The sequence below is a fragment of the Lampetra fluviatilis genome, chromosome 10 (assembly GCF_964198595.1).
Source record: "Lampetra fluviatilis chromosome 10, kcLamFluv1.1, whole genome shotgun sequence".
NCBI lineage: Eukaryota > Metazoa > Chordata > Hyperoartia > Petromyzontiformes > Petromyzontidae > Lampetra > Lampetra fluviatilis.
In genome coordinates, this window is record NC_136284.1 from 9,144,696 (window position 1) to 9,160,069 (window position 15,374).

The window sequence follows — 15,374 nt, forward strand, 5'->3', positions numbered from 1 at the left end:
TTTAACAATATTAGTGAGCGCGGGGCTCCCAAATCATGAAACTAGCCCACCCTACACCCAAGATGGCATACACTCCCTACACTCTTACACCGCACACCTCTTTAGAATTTAGAATGAAGCGTGTACAGAAAAAAAAGCATCAAACATCCCGCAGGCTAAACATTAAGTCAATTACTAAGCGTTCACGCGCTCGCTCGCGCGTGCGCGCGCGCGTGCGTGCGTGTGTTTGGTGTGTGACGTCTGCATACAGAAGAGGAACGCTTCGCATAATTCATAAAAGCCAAACATTACCTGCAAGGTATTCCAACTCATCCGTCACAATTAAGGCAAATTAGCGTCGCATGGCCCGCGCGGACGCCACGAATTACGCGGCGACCCCGGCTCGATCAAATGAGTTTGTGCTGATGATGGCATCGGTTGACCACGAGATCTTAACTCCGATGATAAATCATGGGGGGGCGTGAAGGGAGGCCCGGCGGGGTGCTGGGGTTTGGGGGGGGGAGTCGTGGGGCGGGGGGGGAGCTAAGAAAGGGGGTTGGGGATAGGAGGATGGGGGGGTGAAGCTAAATGAGATGACGTCAGCGAATTAGCGATGCTCGTAAACAAAGCCAAGAGGCGGGATCTGCCAAAGGAGGAGTGGGGGGATGCGGCAGATAATCAGTGTGGGGGGGGGGGGTTGGGGGGAGACGGGGTGGGGGAGGTGGATGAGCGGGGTGGGGGGAGGCGGGGATGCTCCAGGAAGAGGGAGCTCAGGGTGGCGCGCCAGGCGCGGGATGATGCCTCATTGATACGGGAGTGCGCAGCACAGAGCCGTCACTGATCCGCGCGCGTGCGCGCGCGCACTGCTCCGAGTCCCGAAGTCACCGCCAGTCACAAGCCGTCATCGTCGTCCCCGCTCTCCGATCACAATCTCTATCGCCAACGTCGTCACTATCATCAGCGCTCGTGCCTCGACTTTTTTCTCGAACCCAGCGCCGAGCCCCCCCAGTCGGGCGTGGGGCAACGGCGCCCGGCTGCAGTTTCAACTGGACGGACATTCAAACCGAGGGGCTTCAAAGAGCGTGGCATCGGGACGACCAGGAAGAGGAGTATCAGGAGGGGGAGGACCAGACACACGGGCAGAGGATAGGGGACATCGAGCACAGGATCAGGAGGAGGCTCGTAAGAAAATAAAAAAGAAAATCAGAAGATAGGGGAGATTAGGAGGAGCATCAGGATCAGGAGTTCAGGTCTCGCTATCCCGCACCATGCATCGACCCACGGGCGCGCTCACCGCCTTCACCATCGACTCCCTCATCGGGGGCGGACAGGGCAGCTGCGGTCAGCTGCTCTACCCGGGCTACCCGGGGCTCTTCCTGCCTCCCTATGGGCCCCTGGTGATCCCTAGCCCAGCCGCGCTGCAAGCCGGGCTGCACGGATTCGCGGGCGCCGCTTTCGGAGCCGCGGGGCTCTGCTCGGCTTTCGCCAGAACCCTGCCGCCCGTGATCCCCGACACGAGGCACTGCTACGGGAAGGGGAGACCCCCGGGCAGGGAGGAGCGCCTTCGCGACCACTCTCACGACTCCTCGGGGAGCTTCTCCCGAAGCCGGGAGACGGAGCACGAGGAGCACAAGGAGACGGAAGACGCGGGGCGAACGGAGCGTCCGCCCGCGGTGGCTCTTCACTGCGCCAAGCCCTGCAGGTCTCCCACCACCGGTGAGGAGCTGAGGGTTCTCGTGCCCGTTTCGGTTAACGGTGCCGATGCCACAGCGAGTGAATGGGGTGTGCCGAGGCTGGGACGTTTGCACGACTGTGTGGCAATCGGCGGTGGAATCGTCATCAGCCGATTTAGCACGGTTGGCTACGTACGGTGCGAAATAAGTTCAACAAACGTACGTACGTCATTATGTTCAGTATCAAGACCATCATTCTCCACCGTGTCAATCATCATCATCATCAGGAGCTTCATGGGCTTCATCAGCATGTTTATCATGACCGGTTTAATAATCATGAGTAAGTAGATCATGATGAGCCGTGTGGCACAATCATCATCGGTAGTATCATCGTCGCTCAACAGTATCCGTATCGGCAGCCGCATCATCTTCTATCGGATGCATAGGGATGTCTGCACGCCGAACTTCTTTGGCGCCGTACGTAGCCAACCGTGCTGAAGCGGAGGTGCCCCACGCGCAAGTCCTTCCGTCGTCATCTCGCGTTGTCTTTGTCCGAGCGAGTTGAGCCGCGAGTCTCGAGTTGCGTCTCTCTCTCTCGTGTCCCTGACGATGACCCACGCGGTCCAACTCCTGCACGTCTGCGGCGTGTGCAGAGTTGTTCGTCTCTTGTAGGAAGACTTTGGTGGGGGAGGAGGGGGGGGGGTGAACAGCGGCTGTATTCTCATTTAGACGAGAGCGGTGGCTAATTGGCGCCTGTGTTATCATGTAAAGGCAGACGGGGCAGAGCAAGTTTGCGTAACAAGGCAGAGAAGAACAGGAAATGAGGAGAGGCTGCTTTCCCCTTTCTGGCAACAAAACAGGCGTTACGATGTTCAAACTCCAAATCGATACATGTTTCAAGGCATCGTGTCTGCATTCACCACACAAACTTGTGGCAAAAGATGCAAACAAATGTTGCTTTGATCACATTTGCATTGTCTTTGGTATCTCATTTGGTGTTTGGACATCTTATAGGCATGTTCTATTGTCAGACAGGGTAAAGGCCTGTCTGACAATAAAGGTCCCGTAGATAAGGACATGACATACAGGGATCATAGATAGATGGGATGCGTGCTATAAGATAAGGAGATGATTAGGAGATGTGTATTGTGGAGATTAACAGCCGACGCGTGTTAACAGAGACGAAGAGCAGATGTCTGCTCTCCGACGCGGTAGATGTGTGTGTGTGTGTTTCACGACTTGGGTGTGGAGAGTTTGGGCCAGGAATGAACATCGGACGTGTGTTTTAATGTAGAGATGAGCGGCTACTTCTGCCGTGAGATAGAGATGAAAGGTAAATGTAATGGGGAGGTGTTCAAATGTATGGGACAGTGGTTAATAATTCTAGATTTGAAGCTTTCGTGACTGCAAGGATTCATACTCTTAGTTTTTTCGGTAAAGTCACGTAGGTAAAAAATGAAATTAAAATTAATAAAAAATAAATAAATAAAAAATCACGACGTTTCGGAGGCAACACAAGTCTCCGTCATCAGGTGGGACCGTCACAGCCAGATTTGCTGTATCACTTGATATCACTTGATACAGCAAATCTGGCTGTGACGGTCCCACCTGATGACGGAGACTTGTGTTGCCTCCGAAACGTCGTGATTTTTATTATTTTATTTTTATTAATTGCATTTTTTACCTACGTGACTTTACCGAAAAAACTAAGAGTATCGTGGTTAATGATACCAATTCTTTTTTTATATATAGCGTCAATCGTGCGAGTTGCATCTCAGAACGCTAGACGATTACACCCACTATACAAACATCTTAAAATAAATACAAATCATCTAAAGAAAGCAACGGGAACACCACAAATGAACACAACACGACCAAGAGCGCGTGAAGGTAAGCAAAGCGCGGATAAGTTTGGGACGACATCAATCACTCGAGCACTGAAGCCGCTGACACGTGCGACAAAAGAGCTTTACAGCTCATCGGATTCCTCCAGCGTAAATAAATATTCTGGTCCGAGAAAGTCGAGTAGATGTGCGGAAATCTCCCTTGCAGGGAGTGGCGAGTCGATGTGTATGCAGAGTGGCCCTCCAATCACAGTGGAGGGCGGAGGAGCGACGCTCACAACAACGAGCAGAGCTCCGAGTGGATAAAACGCAGCAAGTTAGCACGGTGGTGCATATGCCAGCCATCTCAGTCAGTCAACCCACGGCACCTGGATCTGTCCCGTGACCTCCTGCCAGCGGGCCTTCGACACTTGGCGTGGCCTCAAAGTGCACCTAGTTTGGCACAAGTGCTGCGGTGATGTCACCGACACTCAGTGGCGAACGGCGGTTGTTGTTGTTGCTGTTTGGAGTTACACAGTCGATGGGGGTGTGCTATCTGAGATCAGCAATAGGTGCATCATGCGGTAAGGCAGTACAGGTCAGAGCCGTCTCTAGGGTATGGCGAATCGGGGCAAACCGCCCGGGGCCCCGCGCTTTGGAGGGGGGGGGGCGATTCAACATGAGGGTGGCAGATGTCATACTGCACATTTAGTTTGCAGGCGCCACGGCGGCCCACACGGTGTGATTTGCCCCGGGCCCCGCGCGCCCCTATGGGACAGGTGTGCACGTGTATGCGCAGCAGTCGCCGTGTGTGCGACTCGCTGCGCGGGTCTCGCCGTGTCGTAGTGTTTACACGGGGGGGGGGGGGGGGGGCGGGGGGGGGGTGGCAGATAGTGGGGGTCCCTGTAGGAGTCTCTGCGGGGGGCTCAATCTGTTTGGATATCGTTTGTGTGTAGGGCCGGGGAGAATCCCACTCTGTTAGGGTCTCTGAATTCCACTCCGTCTGCGTCTCTCTCACTCTGCGTACTTATCTGAGTATGCATGGGAGGGGGGGGGGGTCTATGTGGTCCCTGTATGGGTCTCACTACGTTGGGGGTCTCAATCTCTGTGTCGATGGGGCTCTGTTGAGGCTCAATCTGTAAAGGGCTCTGGGGGTCTCTGTGCGGGGTCTCCCTCCCCGGGGATCGCTTTGGGAGGTCACCCTCTGTGCCTGTCGTCCTGGAATCTATGGGAGTCTGTGGGTCTTTGTCAGGGGTCTCCATGGGATATCCATATCTCTATAGGGTCTCTATGCATTGTCTGGGTATCTATGGGGTACTCTCTTTGGAGTCTCTGTTTTGGTCTCTGTTGGAGAGCCTCCGTAGACACCTCCTTCATGGGTCTCCGTAGGGATCTGTTTGGGTTTCTGTCTGAGGCCGTCTGTGTGTAGGGTCGTCTATGTAGACGGGTCTCTTCTCTGTGTGTCTGGTGGTGTCTGTGTGAGGGGTTGTCTCTCTGTGTATGTGTGTTGGGGAAAGTCTCCAAGGCAGTGGTTCTTCACCTGGGGTGCACGTGCTCCCTGGGGGTGCGAGATGCCCTTTCTGAGAACCAACGGGGTTGCAGGCTGCAGTAAAGGTTAAGAACAACTGGTCTAAGGGGTCGATCTATGCACGTGCGTGTGAGTGCGTAGGGGTGGGGCACTGTGCGTGTGTGTGATGGAGAGCGGGGTGCGTCTGGGTGTGTGTCTGTGCGTGCGCGCATGGTTTTGGGGAGCGGTGGTGTAGCGGTTAGCGCTACGCCGCGCTACGAACCCGGAATTCTCGAGTTCGATTCCCGCTCACGGCCTACACCGTTGCCGATTATCTTAACCGGTCCTGGACCTCCCCTAAGTCGACTCAGCCTCCAACGAGTACCCGGTGTGGTGTGTGTGAACATCGCCATTGGTCAGACAAAATGCGGTCGGGCTTTGTTGCTGGACACCCACCCCCTCGTGTATCGTGCCGGCCTTCATAGGTGCTCGCTAACAGCACTTGGCCCCTACCGTCTGTTCAGGCTACACGGGGGGGATCTTTGTCTTTTGCGCATGGTGGTGCTGGTGGTGGTCTCACTCCCCGCGTGTCTCTTGCACTGCAGCGGCGCGGGTCGCGGGCTTCAGTCCCGGGGGGATCGAGGGCGCGCGTGGAGGGCGCGGCGCCTCCTCCTCCTCCTCGTGCTCGGCGCCCGACGACGAATTCTCGTGCGACAGCGACGCGGACCACTGCAGCTCGGACGAGTTCAGCGGAGACAGCCTGCACTCCCCCCCACGAGCTCTCCCCGCGACTCCCCGCTCCACCAGAGTGTCTCCCCCCCACTCGTCGTCATCGGCAGCATCCTTCTCGCCGGGTGACAGAGGCTACGCGGCCGAACACGATCAGCATCGCCGGCACGATGACCATCAGCGCGTTGCTGAAGACCAACTTCAGAATGACCACAATATTCACCACCACCACCAACAGCAGCAGCATCATCATCAGCAGCATCTTCAGCAGTCTCACCACCACCACCACTACGACTTTCACCAGCAGCAACAGCAGCAGCATCAGCAGCAAGTGGGCAAGTCCAATCTCAACCCGCAGCAGCAGCAGCAGCAGAGGAGGCGGCGGCGCACGGCGTTCACGAGCGAGCAGCTGCTGGAGCTCGAGAAGGAGTTCCTGAGCAAGAAGTACCTCTCCCTGTCCGAGCGCTCGCAGATCGCGGCGGCGCTGCGTCTCAGCGAGGTGCAGGTGAAGATTTGGTTCCAGAACCGGCGCGCCAAGTGGAAGCGCGTCAAGGCGGGCAACGGCGCGTCCCGGAGCGGGGAGCCGACCCGAAACCCCAAGATCGTGGTGCCCATCCCCATCCACGTGAACCGCTTCACCGCACGGGGAATCCAACCGGGGGGACTCGAGGCCGGCGGGCAGAGCCAGTCAGAGCAAGACAAAATATAGTCGTCCCCAACCCCCGTCGCTCCACTTTGGTTAAACCAGGGCCACATCCCCCAACTCCTGTCTGGACTCTGAGGCTCGGCTCTGGACAGCTCCGGCTGAAATTGAGCCCTGGGTTAAAGACGCGCCGCCTCAACTATTCATCATAGTCATCGATATAATATGACAGGGCCGATCCATTGATGGATGAACGCCATCCCAAAGCCGATGCCATCTCCTGTGATCCCGTGATGCAACACCTACAACATGAACGAGCTCTTATCTTGGAGCTACACTGCTTGGCTGTGTAGTGCTATGGGCTGTACCAGCACGTGTCCGAAGCTTCGCTCGTGTGTGGGAACATAGATTAAACCTTTAGCTCGCTCTTGTGACACCCTTGCAGTGACGTCCAGATGCAAATCACAAGGAATGCGCCCGATCACGTCAGATATCAGAAGCTGAGCAACGTTGAGCCTCCAGGATAGTTATGCTGGGTCGGGAGACTGCTCGCTAATGTACACCAGGCGTCGTGGGCTTGAGCTGCGATGTATAACCAGGATATGGCAGTGCAGCAACGGATTCTTGAATATGTGGGCGCAGAAATTGAGAGTTACTCCCTCGTATGGCCGGGTTTTCTTGAAGGCATGAGACAAAAGAAAATAAGTTAAATTTCGATTTAAAGCTAAGTAAGTTAATGAATTAATTGGTTCAATCATTAATTGGCCAAACATCCCAGTCCAGCAGGAGTCTCTTTAAAAAAGATCTTGAGACTCGGTGAGCTTTTTTTCGGATAAATAAAGGGCAGCATGATCATTACCGTGTATCATTCAAGCCTTCAGCAATCACCTCCGATGAGCAACGGTCGGCTACGTACGGCGCGAAAGAAGTTCACCATACATATATAGTGACGTCCTTCTAGCGCAGTGGCGGTGCTTATGAAAAAAAAACGAGTCAATCTAAAATATAATAAAGTTCATTTTTTCTCTCTCAACAACGAAGCTGCAAACTCGTGTGGGCCAGCGTTGTGGGAGTTACAAGATAAGAGCAAATTATTGTTGTTGTTACGTGTGGTTCGCGTCTTTAATCTATTTTAAGAGCTGCCCCGAATAACCCGAGCACGTGTTCGAACCCGCGACCACGTGTCCAACCCGCGCCACGTGTTCACGTGTAAGTGGCAGAGGTGTGGACTCGAGTCATGTGACTTGGACTCGAGTCAGACTCGAGTCATGAATTTGATGACTTGCGACTCGACTTGGACTTGCATAACAATGACTTTGTCCCACCTATGAGATGTGGACTCGAGTCATGTGACTTGGACTCGAGTCAGACTCGAGTCATGAATTTGATGACTTGCGACTCGACTTGGACTTGCATAACAATGACTTTGTCCCACCTCTGGTAAGTGGGTCCCTCACCATCATTGGACACCCACGACTGTTCGCTCATCACCCGACTTTGACGCGTTGTAAAGAGGGGCAGTCGGCATGTGTTCAATGAATACTCGAGCCTTTGTGTGTCTGTGTGTATATATAACGCATCATTATACGTATTCCTGTACAATACAATTACCGACTGGTAATGGACATTGTTACCCACTTGGTTAAGCAGAAGTGCGCGCGCATTGATTGTCTGGGAACAGTCGAGTAGACTTTGCTTCATTTGCGTGCCTTAATACTTACGCGTTCCTGAGCTATAATTTCTGGGATAAAATTGTACGTGAGCGTTCACACACCCACACGTGAATAGTGTACACACATGGATGGATTGTTATGTTTGCATGTGCGTGTCTGTGTGTGTCTCTGCGGGTGTGTATGTGTGTGTCTGAATGTACAGGTTTCCCTCGCATTGTGCGGTAGATGCGTTCCAAAAAAGGGGTTCACAAAGTGAAATCGCACGAGACAGCTGCCTGCCGAGTAGCGCACACAGTACACACACAGCACATAGATAAAACACACAAACACAGTACACACACAAAGCACACACATAATACACACAAACACAGCACACACACAGTACACACACAGTACACAAACACTACACACAAACACAGTACACAGCACACACACAGCACACACGCAGTACACAAACTCTACACACAAACACAGTACACACACAGTACACACACAGACACTGCACATACACAGCACACGCGGTACACACACACAGTACACACACAGTACACACACAGTACACACACAGACACTGCACATACACAGCACACGCGGTACACACACACAGTACACAAACATTACACACACAATGTTCTCCCACGTCCGACCGCATTGCCGCATATTAGTGAATTAAAACCGCATAGAGCGAATTTTGGGTTCAAATAGGTTCACCGCATACACGCGAAATCGCACAAACTGAACCCGCACAAAGCAAGGGAAACGTGTCCTGGGGCCGAGACGTAGCGGTCCGCGCGCTGCGCTACGATGCCGGCGACCCGAGTTCGATTCCCAGCCACGGACAACGGCAGCGGTAGTTTGTCATCCGAGCTTGTGCTGGGACCGCCCAAATGTCGACATGGCCACACGTAGCATTACATTTGTCTTCATTCAAGACCCCAATGTTCTATCCCAATGTAAGCAGGAGTCACTCAAATGTGACCTGAACTGCAAGCAGCAAAGTTCCGAATGCAACAAAACACACGATTCATTATCATGAACGCAAAAAGCTTCTGGTGAAAGATACACAGGCATCGAGCCCGATGTGTAAACCAAACATCAAGACTAGGGAGACAAAGGCGGCCGGGCGCGGGTCTGACCACACCGCCATATCGTGCGTCGTTACGGCCTTAATAGGTGCTCGCTAAGAACAATTGCCCCCCCCACCACCACCCAGGTCTAAAAATGCAACACGGCGGGTTCTTTGGCTTTGTGTGCGAGCGAGTGTGTACGCCTAACAGACTGTTTCCCCAACAGTATGTTAAGGCTATACGGTGGATCTTTGTCTTTGTCTTGTACGTCTACCGGCGTGGGGAGCGGTGGTGTAGCGGTTAGCACGCTGCGCTACGAACCCGACCACCCGAGTTCAGTTTCCGCCCACGGCCACCACCAGTGACCGGTCCTGGGCCTCCTCGAGGTCGACTCAGCCTCAAATGAGTACCTGATGCGGTGTGTAAACATAGCCACGAGGGAGACAAAGGCGGCCGGGCGTGGTGCTGGCCAACCATCCCGTCGCTTTCATTAGGTGCTGGCTAACAGCACTTGCCGCTTTAGGCGATACGCGGGATCTTTGGCTTTGTGTGTCTGCTGCTATGCCATTGCGTCACTTGCTGGGCTTGTGCCATCATTCACACCCACGCTCACGTGGTTTAGCAGAGAAATGGGCCACTGGAATGTCACGCATTAATTGCTTTCCCCCTTCCACCAAAGGGTTATGCGCAATGCTTGTGGACCGTTCTTTAACTCGTACAACAAAGGCAAACAACCTCAGTACAGCCTCAACAGACTGTTGGGACAAATGCTGTTAGCGAGCGCCTATGAAGGCCGGCACGGCACACGAGGGGGTGGTTGGCCAACACCACGCCCGGCCGCCTTTGTTTATCCAGTGGTGATGTTTATACACCGCACCAGGTACTAATTGAGGCCGAGTCGACCTAGCGGAGGCCCAGGACCGGTTCAAATGATCGTGGCTGGTTTTAGCCGTGAACGGGAATCGAACTCGGGTCGCCGGATTCGGAGCGCGGCGTCGCGCTAACCACTACACTATCGCTATCCACTACTTCAACTCGCGCGCATACAAATACGAACATGTGTGTACAGCACTCAACATACTATATAACCTGCGCATTGTTTTGTTATGAAGGTACGTGGTCGTCCTTAAACCTATAAACAGTTTAACACGCAAGTTATCACGACCAATATCATCCATAAGAAGTTTTTGGGTTAGATCGCATTAATCTAAATGTGTCGTTAAGACCGAAACGGGAGGATTTCTCCACAACTCTGGCTGTCGCCTGATGATGCTGGTTGTAATTACTGGCGAAACGTTGTACTCGAATTCTAAATGTTGTGGATTTACTCTCCAACACACCGGCGTGCTGAACTAGTAACGAATTGGCACATTTTGTTTACGTGACAAACCTTACTAAATGGCTGTGTCGGGTGGTGGTGGATTTAACGACACATTTATATTTAAGCGATCTTACCCACGAACCTCTATCATTGACCTATAAAACACATTTTGAGCATCTAAAATCAATTCAAGAAACAACCAGCCAGCTTGTAAATACATCGGCGCAGTCACCATCATCATCATGAGCCTTGTTCTGACCACTTCCATTCCATTACCAGTCTCGCTGATCGGATGATGACCGAGAGAGACGCGCTTTGTATAAATGAACGCGCCGTGACTACACACTTGGCTCCGCCAGACTTTGTCTTGCGACGAAAAAAATATATTGTTTAGTCTACGCGTGAATTATATTAGAACGGCAAAAAGGTATATATATATTCAAATATATTATTCCATCTTTATAATGAGTCTCTTTTTACACATGCGTGAATCGCGGACGCGTGCATGCCCCGTGTATATTATAACAAGCGGCGTGAACTAATGGAGCTGCATGTAATTACATTTGTACGCTTTCGCCTACGATATTTCATAATAAATTATTCAAATCCGAATCTAATTAACGGGGTGCCCTAAAACGCGTCCGGTGCGATGAGCGGCGATGCTGTGGCTCTCTCTCTCTCTGTGTGTGTAATGGGATTTAGCAACACACGCTTTCCCCCCCATCTGTAACGCAATTAGGATTTGTGTGCGTCCCACATGGCGACATTCAACCCGACGTCAGCTGTCAGTGAGGGTTATCGTGAGTGTCACCGGCGGTGCGCGCACGTGGGGAGCGGTGGTGCGGCGGTTAGGGAGCTGCGCTTCGAAGCCGGCGACCACAGTTCGATTCCCGCTCAACGTCGACAACGCCGGTGACGGTTATCTGCGCCGGTCCCGAGGCTCTCCTAGGTCGACTCAGCCTCAATTGAGTACCTGCTGCGGTGGGTAAACTATAGCCACTGCGGAGACAAAGGCGGAACGGGGTGGTGCTGGCCACCCACCCCCTCGTGCACCGTGCTGACCTTCATTAGGTGCTCGCTAACAGCACTTGCCCCAAAAGCGTGTTGAGACTATACGGGGGATCTTTGTCTTGTTTTGCGCACGTGGGGTGCGAGCACGCGAGTCGTGAAATTGCAGGGGCACCCAAATATCAGTTACCACGGTTACATATACACTGTATGTCTTTGCGTGTCTATCCATACCAATCGTCTCAGTTCAAATATATGTGTGCATATATGGATATAACATCGAGTTCTCACGCACTGCACGCGCATGCTGATTGCTAAACTCGCACGTGGTGTGCGAGGCAAGTCGTGTACACATACAGAGGATGGGTTCCCCATCCACACCCTCCAATCCTCGTAAGCTCACCACGATTTCATACGCCGTCTATCCCCTGCACTTTGTCCATCGTCTCTGTTCAAAAACAGTTCCATTCATTCGGCCCCGCACACGCCTGATGATTGCTAATCACGTCCCCTCCGTGTGACATCGAGCGCTGCTGATTCAAATTGGCTGAGTGAGTGTTTCGTGTGTGTGTGTGTGCGCGTGCGTGCCGCGTGTGCTCGCTGACGGCACTTGCTCCGACAGTCTCTTAAGGCTATACAGGGGATCTTTGTCTTCGTACGCGTGCGTGTGCGTGTACGTCCCACCGTGGGTAGATAGATGAAATCTTTCATTAAAAAAAGCATTGAAAAAAAACCGAAATGATGAACGAAGCAAAGTGCCGACTACACCGAGCATCTTCTTGTTTCCTCTGATCGTAAAAAAAGAGAGAGGAGAGAGAGAGAGCTCCAATTCAAATAAACAGCTGTCGCTCTCTGTACGCCCTTTGGGTTTGTCTGTGTTTAGCGCCTAAATATACTCAATTAGCTCGTGAATACTTAATTTGCACCGACAAGGAGGTGAATTGGCAGAGCCGTAAAGACCGACAGTGGCGGGTAACGAGGAGTGGACATTGACATTGAGATGCCCCTGCTGCAGACAGCCCACAATCTCATCCACTGACCGAGCACAATTTTGAATGAACGCACCGACGACATGACAAAGAAATCTCAATAACAACACAACACACACAAAACCCGAATGAATGAATGAATCCCAGACACCCAACAAGCGCGGTGCGCGAGCGGTCATTACACGAGAGAGATGCCCCGGCACGCTTAAGCCCGTGCGCGCGCGTGTGTGTATGCGTGTATGTGTATGTGTGTGTACGTGCATACAGTTCAGTCTCCTCTCATTAGAGAGACACGGCGAGAGAGAGAGGAGAGAGAGGGGAGAGTGGAGTTGTTATTCAGAGAGCGCGCACGCCAAGTCCGTCGGGAGCCGTGTCCGTGGGGTTGGCATGAAAGCCGCCCAGGAGACGAACGAAGCCACGAGCGCATCCTTGGAGACGCCGGAGGGGCGGTGTTAATCTACGGACGTAAATCATCGCACTGTATTGCGTTGTGGAGTGGGGGGGGGGGCTATATAGCAACAGCAGGATGATCATCATCATCAGCAGCATCAGTAGCCGCGTTCAATCCACTGCTGGATGAAAGACCTCCTCCAAAACCGTCGCCTCTTCTCGCGCTTCTGCGACGTTCCGCGCGTGCTTGTACAAGACGAACGATCGTCCATGTTAGCGATCACCTATTGAGGTGTGTACGGTGCGCTCGAGGGTGGCGGTCATATGAGCACGGGCACCACGCGTGCCCCGGGACACGCGCACCGCGCCAACTCAACCGATCCTTCCCCTAGAGCGACTCAGCCTCAAATGAGTACTGCGTTGTGTTAAAACATCAGCACTAAGGGAGACAAAGGCGGTCGAGTGTGGATCTGGCCAGGCAAACCCCTCGTGTGCCGTGCAAGCCTTGATAGGTGCTCGCCCGAACCGTCTGTTGTTAAAGGCCACGCCAACACGCACACACGTCTACTCAGCAAAACAGACCTACACACAGGCGCATACACTCAAACACACAAACGTACACGCGTGTACAGCTATAACACAAATATGAATACAAAGATCCTCTATATAGCCTTAACAGACTGTTGGGGCAAGTGGTGTTAGCGAGCGCCTATGCAGGCCGGCACGCCACGCGCACACACTTGCACACGTTCTCGCACCTGCACAGGGAGTCTAATGCTCGAATACACTTCCACCGACGCACACGCGGACAGACACAGCTACACACCCGCACACAGCAATCACCGCCATTCGCCACTCAGTGGCGGTGACGTCGCCATAGACATTGTGCCAGGCTAGGTGCACGTTGAGGCGATGCGAAGTGTCGAAAGCTTGCTGACAGGAGGTCACGAGATAGACCCATGTGAATGAAATCACTGACAGATGCATCGCCTGTTCTCCCTACTGTGCCAACTTTCTGCGTTTTAGCTGCCCGGCGCTCCGCTCGTTCTCGCGAGCGTCGCCTCTCTGCCCTCCGTGGTTGCCGCAGGGCAATTTCCTCCAACTGCCCAGCAGCAGCAGCAGCAGCGTCCTACACGCGCCTCCACTCCACAGAGGCCGATCTTGACAACCTTTGGTACCGCCCCGGTCGTCGGCAGGTCTACTCAGCTCCACATCCTACTGCACCACGTCAGCCCATCTCTTCTCCAGCCCGTACCGCGCCCGTTGAGCTCCCTTTCTCCGGCCAAACATTAAGTTGCTTGGGCATGCGGTGGGTTCGGCGTGCGGGCTTCATGACCCAGCCAACGCAACCTGCACACACCCCAACCTAGACACGTACCCTTTAGCCTTATAGACTGTTGGGGCAATTGATGTTCGCGAGTACGCATTCGAGCCGGCACGGCACACGTGGGGGTTGGTGCCAACACCATACCATCTTCCCGAAGTCGAAATTTACATACGCAACATACCAATGAATGCCCAGTTGACCCATGGAGGCTCGGCACAGGTTCACATCTACATCTTGTCATTGATGCGCGTGGCCGGCGATCGACTCCAGTACTTTGGTTTGTACTGCCAGCACGCATTGCGTATGGATGCGTGTGTATGCTTAACGCAATGCACGCTCGACATGCACGCCCTATATGCAGCCTTAACAGTCTGTTGGAGGGGGGGGGGCAAATGTTGTTCGCGGGCCACCGATTAAGTCCCGCAGTTTGACACGCTGGTTCGGCGTGGCCAAAAGCACGCCGCCTTTGTCTCGCCAATGCGTGCAATCGAGTTGCGCAACCGACCGATCGCTCAGATGAGGAGGGGGACCTCGGCGTTAAGGGCTTCGTGTCCGCGAGCGCCGTTGGCTGTGCGGAGCCCTGCGGGGTTAGGCACGGAACGTGGATTTACGGAAATCGCCTTCGAGCAGATAATTGATCCCAGGTGGGTATAGTCTCCCCAAAGGGGCCTCTCTCACCTCTCTGTCTCCCTCTCACCTCCCTTTCACCTCTCTCTAGTATCACACAATCACCCGTCTCATGCATTCGCGAAATTATTACATGAGCCGCCATGTGTAATCTTTAGTTTTTTTGTAATAGTAGTTCTTTTTTTTGGCAAAACCCCAACATGAAAACATGTTGTAAAGTGAACGATTTAAAACAAGGAGAACTCGGCAAACGCATTCCGGCCCACGGCACGAGGCGAGGAAAGGGGTTCTGGGTGACGCAGGTAGCGTCTGGAGATCCGCGAATCTCGCTGGACAGGAGCAGGCGAGAGAACGACCAGGGCATGCCACCTGCGATGTTTTTGGATTGTACCCGCACCTCCGATTAGCACGGTTGGCTACGTACGGTGCGAAAAAAGTTCAACCTACCGTACATGCGTGCCGCGTGCTGCTCGGCATAACGCCTGACATGTCGGTCTCCGTGCCTTGAGATTCTTCTGAATATATTTAGAAACTATTTCGTGCGTGCGGTAGCTCCCCGCACGTGGGTGATAGTTGCGTGGGATGATGATTGTGTGCGTGTGTCTTTGTGCTGTTGTG

The 15,374-nt window shown here is 53.4% G+C and overlaps 1 protein-coding gene across 1 annotated transcript; it reads left to right on the forward strand.

The window, feature by feature from the left end:
• The first annotated feature begins 731 nt into the window (after nt 1-731).
• LOC144934539 (uncharacterized) lies at nt 732-10,972 on the forward strand. The gene is made up of 2 exons (XM_078860437.1): nt 732-1,695; nt 5,588-10,972. Exons 1-2 carry the CDS (start codon nt 1,248-1,250, stop codon nt 6,418-6,420), a joined length of 1,281 nt encoding a protein of 426 aa, XP_078716563.1. The 5' UTR covers nt 732-1,247; the 3' UTR covers nt 6,421-10,972.
• Nucleotides 10,973-15,374: the final 4,402 nt, after the last annotated feature.

Bases quoted from the DNA above. Each gene is read 5' to 3' on its own strand.
- LOC144934539 (XM_078860437.1), top strand. From the start codon at position 1,248: ATGCATCGACCCACGGGCGCGCTCACCGCCTTCACCATCGACTCCCTC. The intron at 1,696-5,587 runs GTGAGGAGCTGA...CTTGCACTGCAG, and splicing joins CTGCAGGTCTCCCACCACCG to CGGCGCGGGTCGCGGGCTTC.